General features: G+C 42.8%; 2 protein-coding genes and 1 long non-coding RNA gene across 4 annotated transcripts in view; 2 read left to right on the top strand and 1 right to left on the bottom strand.

Annotated features, from left to right (window-relative positions):
* The window catches only part of ASAP3 (ArfGAP with SH3 domain, ankyrin repeat and PH domain 3), a 93,302-nt gene extending 81,713 nt beyond the window's left edge, over positions 1–11,589 (top strand). The window contains exons 22-27 of the mRNA XM_026702493.2: positions 50–151; positions 1,530–1,758; positions 2,998–3,271; positions 6,911–7,082; positions 8,816–8,938; positions 10,696–11,589. Of these exons, the coding sequence (XP_026558278.1) occupies positions 50–151; positions 1,530–1,758; positions 2,998–3,271; positions 6,911–7,082; positions 8,816–8,938; positions 10,696–10,770 (975 nt within the window). The 3' untranslated portion in view covers positions 10,771–11,589. The remainder of the gene's footprint in view (positions 1–49; positions 152–1,529; positions 1,759–2,997; positions 3,272–6,910; positions 7,083–8,815; positions 8,939–10,695) is intronic.
* On the bottom strand, positions 11,574–23,856 carry LOC113437483 (uncharacterized). Its single transcript, XR_015744788.1, has 3 exons — positions 23,722–23,856; positions 15,106–15,223; positions 11,574–11,686 (listed from the first exon to the last, which is right to left on the bottom strand). It is a non-coding gene; the product is annotated as an uncharacterized LOC113437483 (long non-coding RNA).
* TCEA3 (transcription elongation factor A3) overlaps positions 23,169–24,041 on the top strand; it is a 29,651-nt gene continuing 28,778 nt past the window's right edge. For both annotated transcript variants that reach the window (XM_087939735.1, XM_087939734.1), the window contains exon 1: positions 23,169–23,667. In XM_087939735.1, the coding sequence (XP_087795861.1) occupies positions 23,599–23,667 (69 nt within the window). In that variant the 5' untranslated portion in view covers positions 23,169–23,598. The remainder of the gene's footprint in view (positions 23,668–24,041) is intronic.

The raw sequence follows: 24,041 nt of genomic DNA, 5'->3' as shown, positions 1-24,041 counted from the left end.
CTTAGATGGTGAACTGACCAAGAATGTTCTTTTTATCCTTTTGTGATAGCTGGACCAGGCCCAGGCTGGGAAGTTGGCTATGCACGTGGACTACGACTGGGAAACTTCTCAGGAGTTCTCATATGACAGTGAAGATGAGCTGGATGAAAAGGTACTGGGATAACAACGCCATTTGTTTTTGTGTCCTGTTATGTAATGTCCCAGGTGGGACAGTCCCGTGTCAGTTTTCCTTTCTATCAAGGAACATGGCAGTGATGTTAAAGCTTTGTCTATAGCTTCCTTCAGCTTCCTCTAGCACAGGGGCCTTCAGCTTTAAGACTTGTGGACTTCCAACTCCCAGAATTCCTCCTTCAGCCATGTTAGCTCAGGAATTATGGGAGTTGAAGTCCACAAGTCTTAAACTTGCCAAGTTTGAAGACCCTTGCTCTAGCTGGCTATGAAATGGAACGCCAAAAGATCGGTTGACCTTAAGCTGTACAAGGAAGGATTTTTTTTACAGGGGTCTTCGAGACATTGGCTGCATTCCCCCAATGTTCCTAAGCTGGTGATTGAATTAATCCATTTTCTACTGAACCACAAATTAACCAAATAGGTGTGGTTTTTCATCACACGCTAAGCCACCATGATTCTCCCCAAACAAGCTCAGTATATTGTGCAAATGCATTTGCTAAAGCTTATCTGACCTGCTTTAGCATGTTGTGAGAACATAGCCAGACTGAGTGTTGCTTCAGTAATAAGGTCCCCATGTTCTCCTCATCTATCTTGTGTTTCTTTTGTCTCCTTACTTCTACCCAACCTTCTGCAAGCTCCAGTTTAGAGGACACACATGTATTGCTCTGTTAAGCAACAATGGGGTATTTGGCTTCATAGTTTGCCTGGGTTCACCCTAGGCCAGTTGGTTGGTTACAATGAAAAATAAGATGTTGGATTAGAATAAGATGGATCTTTGGCCCAATCCCAACATTCTTCTTAGCTTTGTTTTTCTCATGTCTGCTTGCTTATATCTCACTACACTTCATGTTTGCCCTGTTCCTACTATCTTATTTGTTTCCTTATTTTCAGTCTTAGAAGCATGGAGGCGGGTATCAAGTGACATAGTGTTCTTGGGTTCAGTTCTTTAGGACAGAGTTGAACGGTATAAGAGGGCTGGGGATGGAGGAAGGAAAAGCAGATCTATAGGGCAGGTGATGGAGGGTTCCAGGCAGAGATTCAGCAGGTTCTGACTAGTTCTGGAGACTTGGTAGTGGAAATTTTGAGTAGTTTGGAGAACCGGCAAATCCCACCTCTGACTGGCCCCGCCCCCACCTATTCTCTGCTTCCCCAGTCCCAGCTTATTGGCTGGGTCTTCCTTGGTTACCCTGCACAGGAGAATGGAGCTGGCAAGCAGGTTAGTGGGGTGGAGAGGGGATGGGATTTTGCAGTATCCTTCCCACGCTGGTCAAGCCACGCCCACAGAACCAATAGTAATTTTTTCTTGAATCCCAACACTGGTTCCTGGTGCTGATGACATCTGCTGCTTTGTCTGATAGGTTAGCCCACTGCAGCGATCTTTTGGGTCTTTACCATCTCCCACCACCGGCCAGCCCATTCTCTCCTCTCCAAATCGGTGGGGCTGCTCTGGCATGGATATCAGCAACAAGACCTACGAGACCATCGTGATCCCTTCGCAGCCTGGTCAGCGAAGCTCAACCAGTGAGAAGACCCCACCGCCTCTGCCTCTCAAAAAACCTCCCAAAGGGAGCGGCAAACCAAAACCAGGTGAAGCCAAAACGTTGGCAAGCCAGCCAGGGGAAATGTCAAAGCTTGCCTTTCCTTTGGTTTTATTTATTTTATTTATTTATTTTGCCAAACATGCATTTGATAATATACCTAAGTATAAACATGATTGCTAATATATGAAATAGAGACGAATAAAAGAGGACATTAAGACAGGGATGGTAGGAGGGGAAGCTGTCCACTGGCGTCCCATCCATTCAAACAGGATGCTTGTAGCGCCCTTTCGGATTGCATACTCAATGATTTCTTACAATAGGTATGAAGAATTTGGACTGGTATCTTCCAGTTCAGGACTGAGAAAGGTATGACCCTGAAGACGTGGTTGAACTAGAGTACTCAAGAACTGAGGCCCAAATGACCAGTGGTGCAAAGTGACAAGACTTGAGATCTTGATGGGCAAGAAATTCCCTACTGCTCTTCAAAGGGTTCATCATCACCAGGATCATGCAACTATTTAGAGCAGGGATGTCTGACACTGAGACTAACTGAGGAGAGAAGCAACCTGGAATGAAGTAGAAACTTCCTAACAGTGAAGATATGTGGAACAACTTGCCTTCAGATGTTGTGGATGCTTCATCACTGGGTTTTGTTTTTTTTTAAAGAAGAGACTGGATAGTCACTGGTCTCAAATGGTATAGGGTCTCCTGCTTGAGCAAGGAGCTGGACTAGAAGACCTCCAAGGTCCCTTCCAGCTTTGTTCTGATTGGTCTCTAAGACCTGAGGACTTCAACTCCCAGCCAACCAGCATGGCTAGCTAAGGAATTCTGGGAGTTGAAGTTCAGAGGTCTTAAAGTTGCCAAGGTTGGATACTCCTGATTTAGAGCTTCTGCTGCAGTGGTGGTACTTGACCGGTTCTGCCCAGTTCTAGGAGACTGAACCAGTTCTCTCCACTGCTGTAATGCCTCTGCTGTTGGGCCCACCCGCCCAATACTCACCTTTATCCTCTGAACTTGACGCGCAGCTGCTTTGCGCGGCACAGAATAGCACCGCACGGCAGCTGCTGAAGCAACCGGGATGGTGCAGGCTTGCAGGGAGCGAGGTAGAACTGCGCAAACGCCTCTGCACCAGCACAAAGTGTGTGTTTGGCACCTGCGTGCACGCAAAGTGTGTGCGTGCATGCCAAGTGCGTCCACCAAGCCACGCCCACCGAACCGGTGGCAACAATATTTGAATCCCACCACCGTTCTGCTCCCACGAGTGATTGTTTCCCTTGCTTTCCAGATGCCACCGAATCCCTACCCCATTCACCAGACAGCCCTGACGTTTGGAACTCCTCCGTTCCCAGCATCCCCGGTGCGTTGGAGGGGGCCCCATTCTGGCAATCACCCAACTTCCGTAACTCTATGGAAGTCAAAGGCACAGCCTACTGGGAAACCTGCTCTGATGCCGGGGGTGCCTCCCAACGGCGAAGATCAGAGCCCCCTCAGATGACAACTCTGCAGCCTTCCCCTGGAACCTCTCCTGAACCAGGACAAACACCCCCAGTCAGGTTCAGGTGAGAACAGAAGTTATCCGACCAAATGGTTGCGTGCTGTCCACGAGAAGGGCGGCCATGGACATCCTGTTAATAAAATAAAAACCAATCAAAGTTGTAAGCTGAGAAGCTTCATAAGTTGATCCCTGGTGGTGCAGGGGTTAGAATGCAGGATTGCAGGCTAAATCTGCCCACAGCCAGGAGTTCGATCCTGACTAATTCAAGGTTGACTCAGCCTTCCATCCTTCCGAGGTCAGTAAAATGAGGACCCAGATTATTGGGGCCAATATGCTGACATTGTAAACAGCTCAGTGAGGGCTGTGAAGCGTTATGGAGTGGTAGATAAGTCTGCCTGCTATTGCTATTATTATCAGCAGTTTCCATTGCTTGTACAGTTTTCAGCTAAAATCTATAGGAGGACTTGGGTTCCTTCTGTTGTCTCTGATTAAGCCAAAGCAAGCCAACTATGTAATGGTTTAGCCTCATAAGAACCTGGCCACTGCACTTTGTAAACCATCATTAATGGCTTAGCAAGTAAGGAGCCAGGCAACTGGAGTTTATTGAATATACTATGAGTAAGCAAACTATAATTTTTAGTTCTCTGTGTTTGGGACCCAGCCATTTTCCCAGCGTAGCATATGAAGGAGTCTGTCGCATTAAACCTTCCGTAGCATGGTTGATTTGCTTACATATCACATGTCACGTGAATCCAGATTTTATTTATTTTACTTATTTTGTTAAGCATGCATTTGATAATATACTAAGTATAAACATGATTATTAATACATGAAATAGATACGAATAAAAGGGAACATTAAGACAGGGGTGGTAGGCATGTTGGTTTGCTTACGTACGCCCCTTACAGACCTCTTAGGAATGGGGTGAGGTCAACAGTCTGAGGTTAAAGTTTTTGGAGTTAGTGGAAGAAACCACAAAGTCAGGTAAAGTATTCCAGGCATTGACCACTCTGTTGCTGAAGTCGTATTTCCTGCAATCAAGTTTTGTGTGGTTTACTCTGAGTTTGTATCTATTGTGTGCTCGTATTGTTGAGGTTGAAGCTGAACTATTCATTGACAGGTAGGACACTGCAATGGATAATTTAATATACTATAAAATTCATAAATTTACTATAAAATTTATAAAATTATAAAATTTATGTAGATGGTAGAGAATCCAGGCCAGGTGTGGAACTTCACATGTTGCTCAGATATTTGAATCCATTTTCCATTGCCATTGACACAATAATAGTTTTCCTTATCAAGACAACCAGTATATATGACAGTTGCTCAAATAAATAAACATACTGTAATATTGTTACAGTGTTTGCAAAGGAATAGGAGACTACAATAATTTGGCAGGCTGCTGGAGAGAAATACCACTGTAAAAGCTATATAAAAATAGATCCAAAATTAGGCCATACTGGTGTCATTTCTAAAATATGGCTTCCTTATTAATAGTATCTTTCATTATATTTAGATTTGCATCTCCAAGTACAAGCATATAAAAGCATAATATCTATAAAAGCATATTCTCTCCCTTCAAAAAGTAGGACTTCTTTTTAGCCTAGATACTAATTTCTAAATTGTAACTTGAGAAGATATTCTCCCCATTCTTCCTGCTTACACACATACAGGGAGTCCTTGACTTATGACCATAACTCAGCCTAAAGTTTCTGTTGTTAAGTGAGACATTTTGTTAAGTGAGTTTTGCCCCATTTGGCGACCTTTCTTGCCACAGTTGTTAAGTAAATCTGGCTTCCTCATTGACTTTGCTTGTCAGAAGGTCGCAAAAGGTGATCCCATGACTCCCACTGCAACTGTCATAAATACAAGTCAGTTGCCAAGCATCTGAATTTTGATCACATGGCCAAGGGGATGCTGCAAAGGTTGTAAGTCTGAAAAATGGTCATAAGTTACTTTTTTCATTGCCGTTGTAACTTTGAACAGTCACTAAATGAACTGTTGTAAGTCAAGGACTACCTGTACATTGTTCTAACAACTGCATCAACGGGGGTTCTACGTGTTGCTGATAAATCAACAAGAAACAAAACATGCTTTTGACCAAATATTTGACCAATTTACAGACCCCTCACATCCCGAATACAAATTGCTTCAATTCCTTCCCTCAAAATGGTGCTATAGAGCACTGCACACCAGAACAACTAGACACAGGACAGTTTTTTTCTGAAAGCCATCACTATGCTCAACAAATAATTCCTTCAACACTATTTAAAAAGTCTGCACTACTATTACTATTAATCTTCTCATCGCTCCTTATCACCCATCCCCTCCCACTTGTGACTGGATGACTGTAACTTTGTCGCTTGTATCCTTATGATTTATATTGACTGTTTCCTAGTATGATTTGATTGCTTATCCTATGACTATCATTGTGTTGGACCTGATGATTCTTGATGAATGTATCTTTTCTTTTTACGTACACTGAGAGCATTTGCACCAAGGACAAATTCCTTGCGTGTCCAATCACACTTGGCCAATAAAGAATTCTATTCTATTCTTCTATTCCAAGCATAAAAGGAAGAGTGAATGAACAAAGAAAAGGAAGACGAGAATAAACTAGCTAATTAACTAACTAGATACCAGCTCTTAATGTTTGTAGACTTCTGTAATGATGATTTATGATGGGAATGGGTTGCAAAGGAAGAAATGGAGGACAGCATCCTCCTCCAAGCAGATGTTTTTCTTCTTGACAGAGAAGTCACACTCTGTGTGATGAAGAAGCTTTCCTGCCTATCTAGTTAACAGTCACACTCGCAAGATTAAACAGCCAAGGCTGTTTGTTGTACTTTGCTGTGTATTTTCTGATTTGTTCCACTGAAATAGTTCACATTCTATCATCCTCCTGGCTTGGTGTCTCACATCTTCCCTGATCTTACTAGTCCCTGGTTCCATCAGTTGCATGTCTTCTTCAGAGGTCAACATGCTACGCAGGATTCATACCTTATGCTAAGCCACAATGGGGCTTTTTTGCTTTTGGCTTTGCCTGGTGTTCAGACAACACGGCTTGGAAGTCAGGGCCTATAGCACAGAATTCTGTCTGGATATAAACCGTGGGTCCTGTTCATTGAAACAAGGTTAAACACCACAGCTCAACTCAAAAGAAGAACCCAGTCTCATTGTGGGTTCAGGGCCAGGTGAATATTGGAGAATGGAAGGGTTGGAATGCAGTCATTCTTCTGAGGAAGCCTCTTTCATTATTAAACCACTCTTACCATGAAGGCGAGATGGACTATTAGCTTAGGAAGTCTATCTCCCATGCTAAAGAGGTATCTCTTTCGACAGTCCCGCAAGAAGACACTCCCTACCTATGGTGGTATTCAAATTATTTTACTACCATTTCTGTAGGCATGGCTTGGAGGGTGTGGCAGGGGAAGGATATACAGCAAAATCTGCATTCCCTCCCTACCTCACTAACCATTTTCCTGTGCAGGGCAACCAAAGAAGACGCAGCCAATCAGCTGGGACTGGGGAGGTGGAGAATAGATGGGGGCGGGGCCAGTCAGAGGTGGGATTTGCTGGTTCTCCAAACTATTCAACATTTCCGCTACCGGTTCTCCAGAACTGGTCAGAACCTGCTGAATTCCACCTCTGCTTCCCACCACCAGGTGTGATTTCTGAGACAGCTTCTTTTCACCTACAGCTCAGAGAGCACCAGGTCCTATCGACGGATTAGTAGCAGCTCGATGGGTAAATTTTCCAGCAGCCCTCTTTCCCCGCAGAGCCCCTGTTGCCTGGAAGAAGGGCCTCTATGCAAAACTGCGATGCCAGGGCCAACACCTCTGCCTGTGCCAACGCCAAGAAGATTTGCACCAGTGAGTTGTGGAGAGACAGCAAGAGATCGTGCTTTTTTGTTTTTTGTTTGTTTTTTAATAGTTTGAGCAGTCTGGAGTTGGGGGGGTTCTCCTTTCAACCCAGCATTAGCCTGGTATCCCTGGGCAGCCGTCTGGGCTCGGTTATAGATGGGTATCCATTTCAGCCTTAGAGCTGATGGCAGCAGTCTCAGAAAGCCAGGGGAGACAGGGACGCGGTTGGCCTTTTCCTCCAAGTTTCAAAATAAGAACCCACGCCAAGAGGCAGTGATGGATCTGCCATGTGTTTCGTAGACCGTAGCAGGCATAGAAGTAATACTGGGTTGGCCAAGTGACAGCAATTGGCTTTGAATGCCCATTTTGTGTGTTACGGTCCCAGGATCTGAAAGGCTGCCCTGTCAATTATGACACATATGCCGATGTGTCAATTTTCCATTTTTAAAGCAATGACTCCTCCAGCTAAAATTGTTGCTGTTCATTTATGTCTGTGCATATAAAATATATGAGTGTCCCTAGAGCCAAGATTATCAAAGAGGAGACAAAGACAAAAAAAAAAAAATGAGAGCCAGTTTTTTTAAAAAATCAGACTTACAGTAACAAGGAGACAACTTGTGACCTTGAACTGTTGAGTCATCAGTTCAGAGATATTTCCTTACCAAATTCCTTAGTGTAGCAGTCCCCAACCTTTACAGCTTGTTGTTAAGTAAGACATTTTTGTTCAGTGAGTTTTGCCCCATTTTACGACTTTTCTTGCCACAGCTGTTAAGTGAATCACTCCAATTGATAAGTTAGCAACATGGTTGTTGAGCAAATCTGGCTTCCCTATTGATTTAGTTTGTCAGAAGTTCGCAAAAGGTGATCATGTGACCTTCGGATACAACAACGGTCATAAGTATGAGTCAGTGGCCAAGCATCTCAATTTTGATCAGAGGATCATGAGGATGCCACAAAGGTTGTTAAGTGTGAAAAATGGTCATAAGTCACTTTTTTCGGTGCGGTTGTAACTTTGAATGGTCACTAAATGAACTGTTGTAAGTCGAGGACTACCTGTAGTGCATCCTGAAGGAACATAAAGACCACCACTGCCAGAATGATGTGAATGTCACACCCATTAAATCTTTAGGAATTGAGTCTTGACTTTTCTTTCAACCTGGGCCCAAATGTATGGACTTCTCCCAGAATTTTCAGCGATGGCTTATAAGCTGGGGAACTAGAGATATTTCCATGCTTTGTTTCCAGCACTGGCCCATATGCATGTCCATTCTTTTAACCAGTTCTCACAGCTGCAGCCCATGAAGAAGATCAAGGCCCTTTCTTCCCCCTTAGACTCTCCCTTATCCTCTCCTCCCTGCATACACTAGGATGGAGAGGGGATGGGCCTGGGTCTTCCTCTGACTGCCCAGCCGGCCTCTGCCCTTCCCCAGCCTCCTCCACAACCTCTGGAGCCACACTTCCACTCCCTGTCGGCTGTTCCTCCTCTCCCTCGGAGTCAGTCTCCAACAGGGCCATGACATTCTGGGAATTAAAGTCCATACATTGCTTAGGCGGTGCCCTATGATCAAGGCAACTTAAGAGAAATTTGTTGAAAGTTCAGAGAACACCCCATGCTACTATCCTGCAAATTTGTTTGCACCCAGCGCCCGCTGTCACCTCCCTGCCTCTTCAGCCATAAAAGCCGCCTGGGGAAGCAAGGGATCGTATCATAAAACTGATAGCGACTCTTCTGCCCATCACAGGCCAAAGGACGGTTAAAGCGAGTCAAGGCTCTGGCTGACTGTAAAGGGGACAAGGCCCGCGAGCTGACTTTCTCTAAGGGCGAAGTCATCGTAGTAACACGGGAAGAGGACGAACAAAACTGGGTCAGTATTGCTGTTTTTCTTCACCGGATTAGTGTAGAAATACAATTTTTCTCTTAGATTCAGAAGAGAAGGTTGTCCTTTAGAGAAACCTCTTGGGAAGCAGTCTTGCAAATGTGAAGCATTCTTCACATTTTCATCTAGATTATGATTTTTGCTTGTCTTCCCTTCCAAAATTTATCTTCTGCTTACCCGCAGCCCTTGACTTAATATCTCCGAAGTTCATTTTATCTTTAGATCACTAACTTTCAAGAGCCACTCTGGGGAGAAACGAGAGCTAAATTTTCAACATGCAGAAAGAATCAAGAAAATGACCTTGATGGAAATGTGCATAAGCTTTTGGCTAGTCAAAAGGGGATGAAACGATTATTGAGTCCAGAGGAGCCAGAGAACAGATAGAAGTGGCTCAGAGAGGCACATCCCTCATTCAATAAATTATAAGAAAATTGAGGTGGTTGAGCACAATCAGAGTTGCAAGATCCTGTTAAAAATAGTTTTATCTTTCCCATAATTTCCTTGTTTGGCTTACCCAGAGCCACTGACAACAATGCTCCAACTTTCCCGATTGTGAAATTCTCATTTAGGGGTCTGGGTTAGAGCCATTATTTTACCAGGAAAATGAAAACAACCTGCCAGCTTTTGCAATCATCAGCCTTGACATCAGGTTTTGAAACACCAGTCCTAATTTGGTGCCTTCCAGATGTGTTGGGACTAGAACTCCCAATGTAACTAGAAGGTGCCAGCTTGGAAAAGGTGAACTCAATAATAAATGGACAAAACAAAACCTCCCCGAGCAACTGAGAGAAGTGAGATGTACAATCCTCTTTGAAAATAGTGATATCCTTGATACCAGGTCACACCTGGAATAATGCATCCAGTTTTGGTCACCGCGATGTAAAAAAGATGTTGAGACTCTAGAAAGAGCGCAGAGAAGAGCAAAAAGATGGTTAAAGGGTTGGAGGCTAAAACATATAAAGAACAGTTGCTGAAACTTGGTATGTCTAGTCTGATGAAAAGGAGGACTAGGGGAGACACGATAGCAGTGTTCCAATATCTCAGGGGCTGCCCCAAAGAAGAGGGAGTCAAGCTATTCTCCAAAGCACCTGAGGGCAGGACAAGAAGCAATGAATAGAATCTAATCAAGAAGAGAAGCAACTTAGAACTAAGGAGAAATTTCCTGGTAGATAAAACAATTAATCAATGGAACAACTTGCCTCCAGAAGTTATAAATGCTCCAAAACGGGAAGTTTTAAAGAAGAGATTGTATAACCATTGTCGGAAATGATGTAGGGCAAGGGTCTTCAACCTTGGCAAGTTCAAGACTTGTGGACTTCAACTCCCAGAATTCCTGAGCTAACATGACTGGAGGAGAAATTCTGGGAGTTGAAGTCCACAAGTCTTAAAGCTGTCAATTTTGAAGACCCCTGGTCTAGGGCTTCCTGCCTAAGCAGGGGGTTGGACTAGAAGACCTCCAAGGTCCCTTCCAACTATTCTGTTCTGTTCTGTTCCTATTCCTATTCCTATTTTGTTCTGCTCTATTCTATTTTCTATTCTATTCCCTGCTTTTCCCAAGCCTTTTTCCTCTGCTCAAAAAAGGGAATTCAGCAGAACCTCTTGCATAGCTGCAGATCTAATAAAGCAGGATTGCTTCACATCCAGTTCTTGTCATTTTTCCCATGGGAAGAAACTGGGATCAGAGACTAACGTGCATCTACTTTTTATCTGTGGTTTCTTGTTCTCATGAGATGTTTTCCTTCCAGGTTGGATTCATTGAAGGTGATGGCACAAGGACAGGTGTCTTTCCTTCCAACTTTGTCCAGCCATTGCAAGACTGAGTGGACCCAGATTGGTCTTCTCTGAAAAGAGGAGGCAGCCTGATCGGTTCTGGAGATGGACAAGGTGTGGAGGCTTGCTGGATCTCCATAGAGCCTGGTCTTCATGGGATGTCATTTCTTTATTCAGTTCCCTGATAACGTTGCTAGAAAAAGATGGTGGAATCTGGCTTTTGAGACTCTTTTTTTTGTAGACAGAAAGGGGAGGGGCCATGGATAAAGGACATATATGTCAATATGACTTGATGGACCACTTTTCATCCCTTCAATCGTTGGGGGGGGGGTAGCAAGTGACATTTATCATGTAATGTAGAAGCTCTACAACCAAATCATCTTCTTTTGCCACTGGGTCTCATTCAGATTGTTCTATGCCCATTTTGAGCCATGGAAGAATGGATCCAAGTTCTTCAGTGCACCACTTGACTTAATACCAGTTTCCATGTCAACAGCCATGAGGGAGCAGAAGTATTTAGAAAGTAGTTTTCGGGAGGTGGGGATTGCAAGGAATCAATGCTGAAAATTGTTTGGGAAGCCTTGGGGGTTGGGCAGGGCTGCTGTAATCCTTGCTCCAATTGTATGAGTCACCTTTGTGTTTTGTTCATGGGGGAACAATTCATCTGTTGCAGAATATATGACTCTCTGCGATAGAAGATTCTGGATTTTGTCTCAGTCTGGTTGACGTTGTTGTTAACTGGAGTCGAATGGATCTCCACTCAGCAAAGTAATGCTACCTGTTTTCCTCAGAATCTGTCTCCCTTCTAGGGCAGCTCTACTAAACAACTTTTCTCTATAAACAACTTCATTAAAAAAAAATCCACCTCACCTTGTTGGGTAAAAACCCCTGCTGTGCAAAGTTATTTTAAAAGTACTGCAGGCAAGAACAGAGTGCCTGGAAGGGACAAGGGGCCATTTACAAAACCTGCAAAAAAAATAAATGAGACAGCACGTCAAGCTTGTTTGTGGTCCTCCGCTATTATTTAATCTGCTCAGTGTTGAACATTATATGTCTATAATTTGAAAGGGCTTCTGACATGAATAGCGGATAAAAATCTCAGTTTTCAATAGCTTGAAATTTGGAGACATTTCAAGAGGCTTGCTGATTTAGAAAAAAAAAGTACTGCTATCCCAAGCTTCATTTTTGTTGTTAGAAAAATAACGGCCACATCTAGATTAAAGAAACTGAATGTAGATATCCATAAAGTTTGTGGGTTGGGGGTCCTGACAAATTCTCTCTGAATCCACTGGGAGTGAAATGCAACTCACTTCATTTGAATTCAGCCTTTTTCCTAAAATGCCAAATATAACTTGAAGTTTTCTCTACCTCTCGTTGAGCTGAAGGAGAGGGCCCGAGAGTTTTGGCTAAGTAAAAAAAAATGGAACAGAGGAAATCCAGCTAAGATAGTCCAAATTTACCTCTCCATCACTAAAGTAAGACTTCAATTTACCTTTAAAAAAAAAAGGCTTGTTAAATTTAAAATAACAATGGTAATACAGGTAGTTTTCTCAACTTACAACTACAACGGATCCCACAATTTCTGTTGCTAAATGAGACAGTTAAGTGAGTTTTGCTCCATTTCATGACCTTGCTTTCCACAGTTGTTAAGTGAATCATTGCAGTTGTTAAGTTAGTAGCACGGTTGTTAAGTGGCTTCCCCCATTAACTTTGCTTGTCGGAAAGTCACAAAAGGTGATCACATGAACCCGGACACTGCAACTGTCATAAGTGCGAGTCAGTTGCTGAGATCTGAATTTCGATCATGTGACCTGGGGATAGTGCCATGGTTGTGTGAAAAATGATCATGTCACTTTTTTTCAGGGCTGTTGTAACTTTGAACCAGGGGTGGTATTCAGCCGGTTCGCACCGGTTCAAGCGAACCGGTAGCAAGGATTTGGTGTGGGTCGCCGAACAGGTAGTAACTTCTGGCTGGCCACGCCCCCGACCCAGTCGCTGGTTCCTCGCTTGCCCTGCCCACTTGACGCTAGCCCGCCCAGTCACTCCTTAAGGTATTTCTTTTGTTCCCCTCCCTCCTGACAATCAGCTGTTCCTACGATCAGCTGTGCCAGGATTCTCCTCGCTGACTTACTGCTTTGCCCAGAAGGCTTCCCTGAGGCCCAGGAAGGCAAAAAAAACAACAACCCAAAACCTCCACACACCCCGTCCTTCTTTTGCTTTCCAGGGCTCCAGGAAGGCCCCAAAATGAAGCATAGGGCGGTGCTGCACCCCCCCGGCTTAGTTTTCTGCCTTCCTGAGCCTTAAGGAAGCCTTCTGGGAGCAAAACACCCCCCCCGGAGACTTGCCTGAGGCCCAGAAGGTCCCAAAATGAAGCGGGGGGGGGGTGCTGCACACACACCCCCGGCTCAGTTTTCTGCCTTCCTGAGCCCTAGGGAAGCCTTCTGGGAGCAAAGACGCCCACCCAGGAGGTTTCCCTGAGGCCCAGAAGGCCCCAAAACAAAGTGGGGTGGTCCTGTGCCTCCCCCAGGCTTAGTTTCCTGCCTTAGGGCTCTAGGGAAGCCTTTTGGGAGCAAAAACGCCTCCCCAGGAGGCTTCCTTGAGGCACAGAAGACCCCCAAATTTGGGGGGGGGCAGTTTGCTGCAAAAAAAACAAGCAAAAAAGCCACACCCACCTAATCACATGGCTATGCTGCCTAGCCACACCCACAGAACTGGTAGTAAAAAAAATTTGAATCCCACCACTGCCTTGAACGGTCACTAAACGAACTGTTATAAAGTGAGGACTCCCTGTAATGGAAACAGATGTATGTATGTCCCTTCAAATGTTACTTCTGAACACGTGCAGCTGTCTGAAAGCTTTAGATGTTAACCAAATGTCCTGGAAGGTATGCCATCATGCAAAGTGCCTACGTGGTCATGAAACATTTCGAAGGTCTGCTCCTTAAGAGGTTAAATCTCTTTGTGTCTTGGATTTTCCCAATCTGGTTTGACCAGTTTTCAAGTCTCAGACTTTCATTCTACATATAGTTTGTTGTTGTTTTTTTCATTCACTTATTGTGCAAACAAATGACTTTCAAAGTCAGGTCTTTTGCAAAATCCACCAGTTTGTAGATTTATTGGAAATTTGCAAAATTAAAAATAAAAAGAGAATCAGACAGAGAGAAAAGGACTGTGACAGGCAGAAAATGCTTATTTTAAAACAGTAAGAGGCTGAACTCACTGCACACAACACAATCTCAACAAACGTGATTTTAAAATGTTATATTTATACGCATTATATATTGACATTATATAGACATTGTTAAATGGGCTGGATAGAAAATTAGACTGATGAAAAGTGTGTCTTAAGAACAGTGCCACTTAATCCCCATTTTCTTCAGGTCCTATGAATGAGAGGAATAGCCATTTTTCTTGTTCATGCAGAATTAATCACAATATAGAAAAGTCTGGCAGTTTAGATACATATTCAGGCAAAAAAAATATGAAAACCTACAGAAATGCACTTGTGGATACTAAGAACAGGTAGAAGGAACTATGAAGAAATATTTTAATGACGAAAGACAGAGAGGTCAGTCTCTATGTACAAAGGTTTATGTAACAAAGCCTGGCTTTGGACTTTCAGTTTATTTACCTAAAGTTTTAGTTTCTTTTAAAACATAAATCCTCTTAAGGAAAGAGGAATGAGAATATGAGAAGGAAATAGTAGTTATGTACAACGTTCTTAAATAACAAATAGCTTTCTTTTTTGGGGAGGAGGGCTTTTCATTTCTTCCTAATTCTTGTGTTTCAGAACTGAACTCACCTCTTAATCATATATTTGGGGTTCTGTAAGTGATTTTGAAAAAAAAAAGATATTACGGATTAATTCTGGATGCAGAAGATTTTTGCTTAAGAAATGACAGTTGTACAGATAGTCCTTTACTTAAAACACTTCATTTAGTGACCGCTTGAAGTTACAATGGCACTGAAAAATGTGACTGATGACCCCTTTTCATGCTTACAACCATTGCGACATCCCTATGGTCAAAATTCAGAGGCTTGGCAACTGACTCATATTTATGACGGTTGCAGAATCCTGGAGTCATGTGATCTGCAACCTGCTGACAAAAGTCAATGGGGAAACCAGGTTAATTTAACAACCATATTATTAACAAATGCATCAATTCACTTAACAATTTCTCACTTAGTAATGGAAATTTTGGGCTCCATTATAGTCGTAAGTCGAGGCCTACCTATTTCTAACTGTACTGTGTAGCCCGGAATATAGTTGTGACAGTGTCAAATGGCCTTATTGTGGCATTTGATGGCATTAGACATTCATCCATATTTGGGGTTTGCAATGTCTACAAGAAGCATTGGTTCTCAGTATCTTGAGATCAACGTACCTGCTTATTATAGAATTCGTACACTCAGTTATTTTCTTGTCTCCAGCTAACTTGCTGATGAAATCCCAGGGACAAAACTTTGACAAGAGCATGGCACATTTGAAAGCGTGCATTTGTCCTGAAAATGAAAGCCCCATATTAACCATTTTATCAGATTTTCTCTGTTCCACAGAACAGTCTGAGGTAGGAGCTCATTTTTCAAACGGCATTAGTTTTGCTCTAAAATGACTTCCGACTATCTTCAGCGATTTTGAAGGAAAAAAAGCATCACTAAATAGACTCAAGCAGGAAGTGCCATTTTAGCTCCAAATGCTGTGATGAAGCTGCAGTCCACATCTGCATATTTTGAGGGGCTGCCACAAAGAAGAGGGAGTCAATCTATTTTCTAAAGAACTGGAAGGCAAGGCAAGAAACAATAGATGGAAACTAATCAAGGAGAGAAGCAACCTAGAACTAAGGAGTAATTTCCTAACAGTGAGAACAATTAACCAGTGGAACAACTTGCCTCCAGAAGTTGTGGGTGGTGGTTTTTAAAGAAGAGATTGGACAATCATTTGTCTGAAATGGTATAGGGGTCCCTGCTTGAGCAGCGGGGTTGGACTAGAAGACCTCCAAGGTCCCTTCCAACTCTGTTATTTTGTTATCTTGAGGCTTAATGAAATGTCCTTGTGCTTGGATCCTGGATGGTCCTTATTCCAAGATACATATTCCTGGAGACAAAAGGGTAACTGTGAGGCTCTATGAATCAAAAAAATGAACCTTCCTATATTCATCGCTTTTCCTAGATAAGGTTGTCCAAAATTACCACTATAATTATCTGTTCAGATCAGAGATATAATTTAATCTCCCAGTGTTTAGGGATTTAGATCCATCATCTTTAATTTAGCATAGATTAAAAGTGGCCAGAGATTTAAGAATTGAGAGGATTTAGGCTGTTTTAATCCCTTATACCTAGAGGCCAATAGTTTGCCAGTGTCAACTCATTAAAATATGTGGTTAACTAAACCGTTTCTTCTTAGCAGATCATGACACATGATTCATCTTGTCTGGGCTTGGAAGCTAAGCAGAGTCAGGCCAGGTTAATACTTGAACGGGAGACCTCCAGGGTTGTTGGCTAGATGTGAATTTGGGGGAAGAGTGTCCTGGAAAAAGGTAATGGAAAACCACTTCCATCTTGTTGTGAGAAAATAATATAGACAAGTCTATGACGTCATCAGGAGATAAACTTGAATCAGAGATCTATCTCTTTCTTTCCTTCCTTCCTTCCTTCCTTCCTTCCTTCCTTCCTTCCTTCCTTTAAAAAAGCACTTTATTACTAAAATTACAGATTAACAAACTGCATTTAAGAATAATGCACCACAAAGCAGCTCTTGGGCTTGTCCTTTTAAGATTGCACATCACTTTTGCAGCAGAATTTTTCTTGCTAGTCGCCTCTGAAAGGTGTTGAAATCTAGTAGGAATTTCTGGAAAGATTAAGGGACTTCTCAAATTCTTCCTTGGTAGAGTATGCAATTCTGGCATTTGTTCAGTGTGACAGCGGTGCTGTGTGTGTTTGCATCCACACACTTTCTGTCATGGAGAATTATTTGTCAAGCGCCAGGAAAATTAAGAGAGCCAGAGAGTTCAAAGGCATAAAGATTTATTGCAAGCTTAAGCTGTCTACAAGAATCTGAACTATCAACAGCCAAGGGAAATTAGCGGGAGATAAGAGTAGAAGGAATTCAAGGTGGGCTGGATTTAGACCTTTTATGAGTGCAAGGGGACTCATGACTGATGATGCATTTGACCCCTCCCTTGGGTTCATCCTGGCCCTCTCCTCCATCAGTGATTTTCAACCTGTAGTCCGCAGACTCCTGGAGGGTGGGCTGTGATGTCACAGAGGGTCCGCAAAGACTTGAAGCAACCTTATGATTTAAATCTTGAGTTAAGTCATGGTGGTCTGTGGCCACAAAAGGTTTTTAAAAGGGGGGATCCATGGTGAAGAAAAGGTTGAGAGCCACTGGTCTACACCAGCTCATTCCCACTGTTGGTGCCACACTTCCATTCAGTCCCAAGAAAGGACATTAGGGGAGAAGTCCTGGGATATTTTTTTCCCCCAGATTTGAGAAGGATGAGTAGCCAGGAAGGCTACAGAACGAGAGGAAGCCATTATTATAAGAAACGGTTTCAACAATAGTTGCACTCTCGCTCACTTACATAGAATCCCCAAGAATACTGACTGAGAAACAAAAATGAAAGAGAAAGGTGGAAGGAAAACTGTAGCATTTTTTTCTGGCTAACAGATTTTATTAAAAAAGCATCAACTTTCATGAACTAAAGTCCACACATTTAATCCTATGTTTTTTAATAAGATTTATTAATCAGCAATGGTGATACCGGATTCCTTCTGATATTTTTGCTCCTGTGAATAGAGTCACCTTGTAGGGGAGTTGGGTGGCATAAAAAAATTAATAAAAAAAAAATCAAATGAATGAATAAAATATTTCCTATGATAAGAAACAAGCCTTTTTAACAGGCAAGAACACTTAGAAATTGAAAAGCAGATTTTTATACTGCAGTAATACAATTAGGGCTGCCTTCTTTCTGATATGATTTGGCAGTGGGTTCTCACCTCTACATTTGCTAGTTGCAAATGCTTAAAAACGAGGGTGTCTCATTTTCTTCGTGTATATTGCAAGATTTATTCAGACTAGAAACTTGCAAGAATATTAGTTTTCTTGAAAAAGATCTTTTGGTACTTTGACTGGTTTGCTGGACCCAATTATCTCTTGCTGTAAAATGAAATTACAACGAACAGCAATTTTGTGGTCATATAATGCATTAAAAAAAACACGATATTTTTTTCTTTTTTATTACTGAACGTATCATAACAAAAATGCCTTTTTGTCCTTGGTTTCTAATAAAGTTTTAAAAAATATATAGAGTGGCAGTGCTATCTAGTTCATTATCATAGATTTATTCAAAATTCTTGTGTCTTAATTGGGTTCTGTATAAAACTCAAGAGAAACATAACCAAGTAACAGCTACATTCCCAGTTTTCACGGAAAAAAAAACCCTACAAGATTAAAGAGAGCTTTCTAGATAATGATCAGAACTCCATTTTAATCATGGATGTTTGACCTGTTTTGCTATTTGAATTAATTGCATTTAAATATCTCTGTTTTGGAACAAAAGACTACTTTCTCAATTCTAAGTGGAAAACATGTTTGTTTTATACTTTTAGGAAACAACTAATAGCATTTGGCCGTCATGGGCTAGAGATGTCTAGGATGAACATCAAGATCTCTGGGGAAATATCCAAGTTGCCTTTTGGGAAGAGATTCCCCCATAATTCCAGTGTATGTGGTTTATTTTGCATTCAAAAGACCCTGTCATCTTCTGTCACTCTTCCAGCTGAAGGATCTCAGAACTTCCTTACTCTGGTTACTAAATTAAGATCCTGTCTGGATTAACACAGTCTGCTCAATAAACCACTAAACACTTTGTGCTAAGTCACCTTCCACCCACTCAGCACATGGGGTGCGAAGTCGAAAAGGTGTTTTGAGACAATTATCTCCTTAAAGAAGATGCATCTTGCATAGGTTCACACGAACAGTGTGAGATCTTGGAAATGGGCATGTTTGAATTGAGGAAGTCCTGACAGGTTCCCTCTTTCCACCCACCTCACCATGGCATTTTTCTACCTTTGGATCTGAAGCACAGCACATCACCTGGGCACCTGTTAAAAAGTTTACATTTAACCTGATAAACCTTGACAGCTTGAAGATAGCTGAACTTCAATTCCCAGCATGCCAGCTGGAAAATTCTGAGAAGGAGAAAAAGAAGCAGAAGTTGGAGGAGTCAAGAGAGGAACCAGTCTGGAGTGGTTATGTTCACACCCAACCCAAGAATCTGTGGAATCTGTTAACTCTTATTTTGCACCAAGTTAATGTTGACATGAAGTTGACTAGATTCTTGTGTTTAGGCATTAGCAGTAAATCATCTTAGCTGGAACATAAATGTGTGGTCCCAGCCTGACATTAATCTCACTAAATTGGCACTAGATAAGAGTTAACCAAATCCAAGATGGACTTGGATTGTTTGGGGCAGGAATGTCAAGGATTCTGGGCTGACTTTCCTCGACTCCACCCCTGGGCTCGTTGTCTGTCTCCCTAGCATTCTACGGGAGCTGGGGGAAGTCCGTAGCATCTTCGAACTGCCATTAGCTGGAAGGCTGTTGTGGTAGGGGTGGGATTGGTTGAACCAATCAGACAATCTCCCTCTCAGGCTACAGAACTAAAGGGAATGTTCTGAATTTTCAGAGGCTTAGGAGCCATAGAGGCAGGAACCAATCGGAAGGTGCAATCCCTTGCGTCATTCACTTGGCCTTGGGTACAAAGGTTGCATATATTTTCTTTTTCCAAAGAAAGCAGGTTTTTACCTCTTCCTGGGATGTATGCAAACTTCTTTCTTGTGATGGCATTTTGTAAATTGGCTCCTCCTGGAGAGGGAAGAATTTGTCAGGATTTCCAGACAAAATTGGCTGTTTGGGAAAGACAGAAATAACAGACTGTTGCCAATTTGCTGAAGTTTCTCTCTCTGTGTGCATGTGTGATTGTGTGTGTGTGTGTGTTGTTGTTGTTCCTAATAATCTAGCCCTGAGGATTCTGGCAACAGCTTTTAAGCGTTACATCCACACCTAGAAATGCATTGGATGAAATAACTCAGCACCATACTGTCATAGTTTTTTGTTGTAAACATACAAAACGTGACTCCAATTAATATGAATTGATAAAAGTCTTCATATTGTTGCAGTTTCCCACACTATTAAACTTCTTGAAAAGTGTAGTATTATTTATTACGTCTGCATTTCCTTTTCTGTTCAAAAGACTGAATTTTGACTAACAAGTGTAACACTTTGGGAGATTCTATTTAAGTTTATGGTGTGTCATTTTTAAAGGGTGAAAGGGTGAACTGGGGAAGGGTGTTGAGAAGATAAAAGATCCCTGTTAAATGAAATGGGATGAAGAAACTGAACGTTATGGTTCCAGATGAAACAGCAGATTAGGGTCTGCCCAATTTCTTATCTGATAAAGGGGTGGTAGCCTCTATTGCAGGATACAATTATTTAATGAAATTAATTAACAGAATCAGCTAGGAAGTGACTTCTCCAGGATCCTAAAATTACCGGGTTTTTATGGAAAAAAGATTTTGGAACTCTACCTTCATTTCAAAGTAATCAGAAAGGAATTAACTCTTCCATTTTAACTTTATAAGAGACTGAAGGCTATGTGAACAGAAAAAGACAACATGACTCTTGACATATTGATCTCACTTGGCTAAAAAGAGTTGGAAAATTCAGTGTAGTTTTGTATTGTTGCAGAAAATTCCTTGCTTTTGCAAGAGTGGGCACAGCTGGAATCTTTGGGGAATATATTTTGGGGAATATATATTTTTGGGGTACCCTGGCTGTGTGAATAGTTTTGAATGTACCTCTCATAATTCCCTGTCAGGATCCATATTGATTGAGAATTCGTTTATGTGTTTCTCTATAGTGCCATTGTCAGAGTAGGAAAATTTTGGCAAAGTGGACCTCCGATATTATAATGCAAAGGATGTAGGAGAAGAGCAGACAGGGCCTGGGGATGGAGTCAAGCAAGTAATGAGTCTAGAGTCCTTACATTTCTACAAATGTCTAAGTCTAACCCCTCAATCAATCAATTCACTTTCATCTATCACCAATTTAGTGCTGACTCTTAATTGACTAGATTGTTTTGTATAGGCATGAGCAATAAACCATCTGAATTAGAACTCACTGTGTGATCCCAATTCTTCCTGCCTGACAAGAGCAGGGGTCTCCAACTTTGGCAACTTTAAGACTTGTGGACTTCAACTCCCAGAGTTCCTCAGCCAGCTTTGTCTTAAAGTTGTCAAGGTTGGAGGCCCCTGGACAAGAGGGCCCCAATTCAGTGGTGGGATTCAAAAAAAATTGACTACTGGATTATGGGCGTGGCATGGCGGGCGTGGCAGGGGAAGGATACTGCAAAATCCCCATTCCCTCCGGACTCCTGGGGGAAGGTTATTGCAAAATCCCCATTCCCTCCCCACCCCACTAACCTGCTTTCCAGTTCTGTTCTCCTGGGCAGGGCAACCAAAGAAGAGCCAGCCAATCATCTGGGACTCAGTGGGAGGCAGAGAATAGATGGGGGCGGGGCCAGTCAGAGGCAGGATTTGCCGATTCTCCGAACTACTCAAAATTTCCGCTACTGGTTCTCCAGAACTGGTCAGAACTTGCTAAATACCACCTCTGCCCCAATTTTCCCCCTAAAACAAAGCCTCTGATCACAGCAGGGCCATTTCCTGAGAAGTGATGGTATCACCGGAAGAATGAGGCCAAAACTTTGTGAAATGAGGTGGGGAAGCGTCCTCTTATTTCTAAGGTTTTAAAACATTTAAAAAACAGCTTTTCTTTTTAATGTTTTGGTGAAGATAGGAGACCAGCAGATAAAAGTCACTGTGCTGGGGAAGTTAGAAGGAGATTAATTCTAGGGTGGAAAGGAAACACAGGCTGAGTCAAGATCATGAAGAATAAGGGCACTTCAACGCAGAAAAAAAAAGATTACAATTTCAGCAAGAGCCTTTTCAGTGGTGTTGTAAAGCCGAGTACCAAGGAAAATGAAGCGATGTAGAGATACCCTCAAGGGAATGCAGATCTGGTTACTGAAAGTACCATGGATTGATTGGCTCTTGAACTGATGAAATTGTTGGAAGTTAACACCCACCCCTCTCCTAGGAAAATGAAATATTTTAGGATATACTAAAAAGGCAGGATATTTCCTCTAAAAAAGAAAAGTAGAAACTCAAAGAGGCAGAAACTCATCCCCTCTCCACTTTTGCTAATGGGCCAATGTATGTATGTGTATATGTACATGTACGTATGTGTATATGTACATGTATATGTATATATGTATGCATGTGTATTCTGTTGCGAGCAGAGGAGTGTAGTACTCTTCCCATGAAATACTTCTGGACTCACTCAATTGTATTAGTGTCTGATATACATTTCCGCTACCGGTTCTCCAGAACTGGTCAGAACCTGCTGAATACCACCTCTGCAAAGCATGTATCTTCAATTTTAATAATTAAGAGAACGGGTGTGTCAAATTAGGTTATAAATAGAAAGACTCCAAACTTTGACAATATTGTTTAGAACTGCCTTCCTCTTTCTCTCTCTCTCTCCCCGCATGCTTCAATATCTAGGTCTGATCCTGCTGCAATCGAAGTATCAGCAACAACCCCGTGCTCCCAACCAGGTGCCAATTTCCCTTCTAAAGTTCTGTAACACAACTTTTCACTAACGGACCTGAAACCAAAACCCTAGGCAAGCCGCAGCTCTTGATCCCATCATGGCAGGCTATAACTTTAACTTCAAAAATGGGAGCAAGGGAATATTATTTCTGATTTAGGGGAAGGGGTGTAGAGGGGAGGGTGTGCCCATTCCATTGAAAGAGAGCCTGAGTCACTTTGAAGGCCTATCCCAGGGGTCTTCAAACTTGACAGCTTTAAGGCTGGTGGACTTCAACTCCCAGAATTCCTCCTCCAGTCATGTTAGCTCAGGAATTCTGGGAGTTGAAGTCCACCAGTCTTAAAAGCTGCCAAGTTTGAAAACCCCTGGCCTACCCCTTCAGGGCAGCATTTCTGAACCTTGGCAACTTTAAGACTTGTTGACTTCAACTCCCAGAGTTCCTCAGCCAGCTTTAGGGCAGGGGTCTCCGACCTTGGCAAACTTTAAGACTTTTGGACTTCAACTCCCAGAGTTCCTCAGCCAGCTGGCTGAGGAATTCTGGGAGTTGAAGTCCACAAATCTTAAAGTTGCCAAGGGTGGAGACCCCTGCTTTAGGGTTGTAAACAGCATCGTAAAAGGCAGCTGTGTGGGCAGCCCTCGCCTCCTTCAAACCCTGAAGCGGATCCTGGGAGGCCACTCCCGAACGATCTCCTTGCTTTTAACCCCCACCCGGTGGAGTTCTCAGCACATCCCTTCTGCACGTGGTCTGCAAACACCGCCCATCTCGCCCTGCCTGTACTTTTTTTCCCTGTCTCTCCTTTTTGCTTTCCACCACTTGATCCTTGGCTCCTATATTTAGCTCGTCCCCAGGGTGCTATTTCGACAGCATGGCAAGTCGTTTATAAGTCCCTGGCTCGCCCTGCCCCTTTTCTCTCTTCCTTGGTCAACCCAATGCAGGCTGATTGGCGCAAAACAAGCTCCTCCCTTTTGCCCGACTCCCCTTAATTTAACGCCACAAGCACTTTCCCTCTTTCTTCTTTCCCTACATAAACAAACCGATCCCCTCCTCAACGCTTAGAAGTGTTTTGAAAACAAGAGACCCAACCTCGGGGGGCGGATCATCATTCCCCCGAGCTGTGTTTTGATCCATACGTATATAAACAAGACACGTGTCTCTCTCTTTGGACCTCGAGCGTGTGGACGGACGCCCGTTTGGACGGCTTGAAGCCATGGGGCAAGCGGAGGAGCTGATCCGGACGGCCAAAAAGTTGGATAAGATGGTGTCGAGGAAGAACACGGTAAGGGGGAAAAAAACAGAAACAAAATAAAACTTCGTACTACGTGTTTCTTACGTTGCGCTTTTTGGCTGGCTCGCTCGCTCCTTCGCTCTTTTGCTACCAACAATCGCGTTTTGCAGGCTTTGGGGGAGGTTTGTGCAATCCGCGCCGTGGGTTGTTTTTCAAGTCGCTTTAGGTTGCCCTTCGGAGGGTTTGCAAATCGTTCAGCAGGCGAAGAGGCGTAGTAGAGTCTTTGGAAAACGCGCGGGGGGGGGGGAGGGGAAGGGGAAGTGGTTTTACATTCATGTAACCTTGGCTGAGTCAGTAGTAGCCATTCACTCTGCAATCTCCTCTACTTACTTGAAAGTTCCAGCTTTTTTTCAGCCCACCCCCCC

Source organism: Pseudonaja textilis, chromosome 10, assembly GCF_049901715.1.
Source record: "Pseudonaja textilis isolate UNSWEBS1 chromosome 10, rPseTex1.2, whole genome shotgun sequence".
In the NCBI taxonomy this organism is placed as follows: Eukaryota; Metazoa; Chordata; class Lepidosauria; order Squamata; family Elapidae; genus Pseudonaja; species Pseudonaja textilis.
The sequence above is the reverse complement of the archived record's forward strand: the minus strand, read 5'-3'. Positions and strand labels throughout refer to the sequence as shown.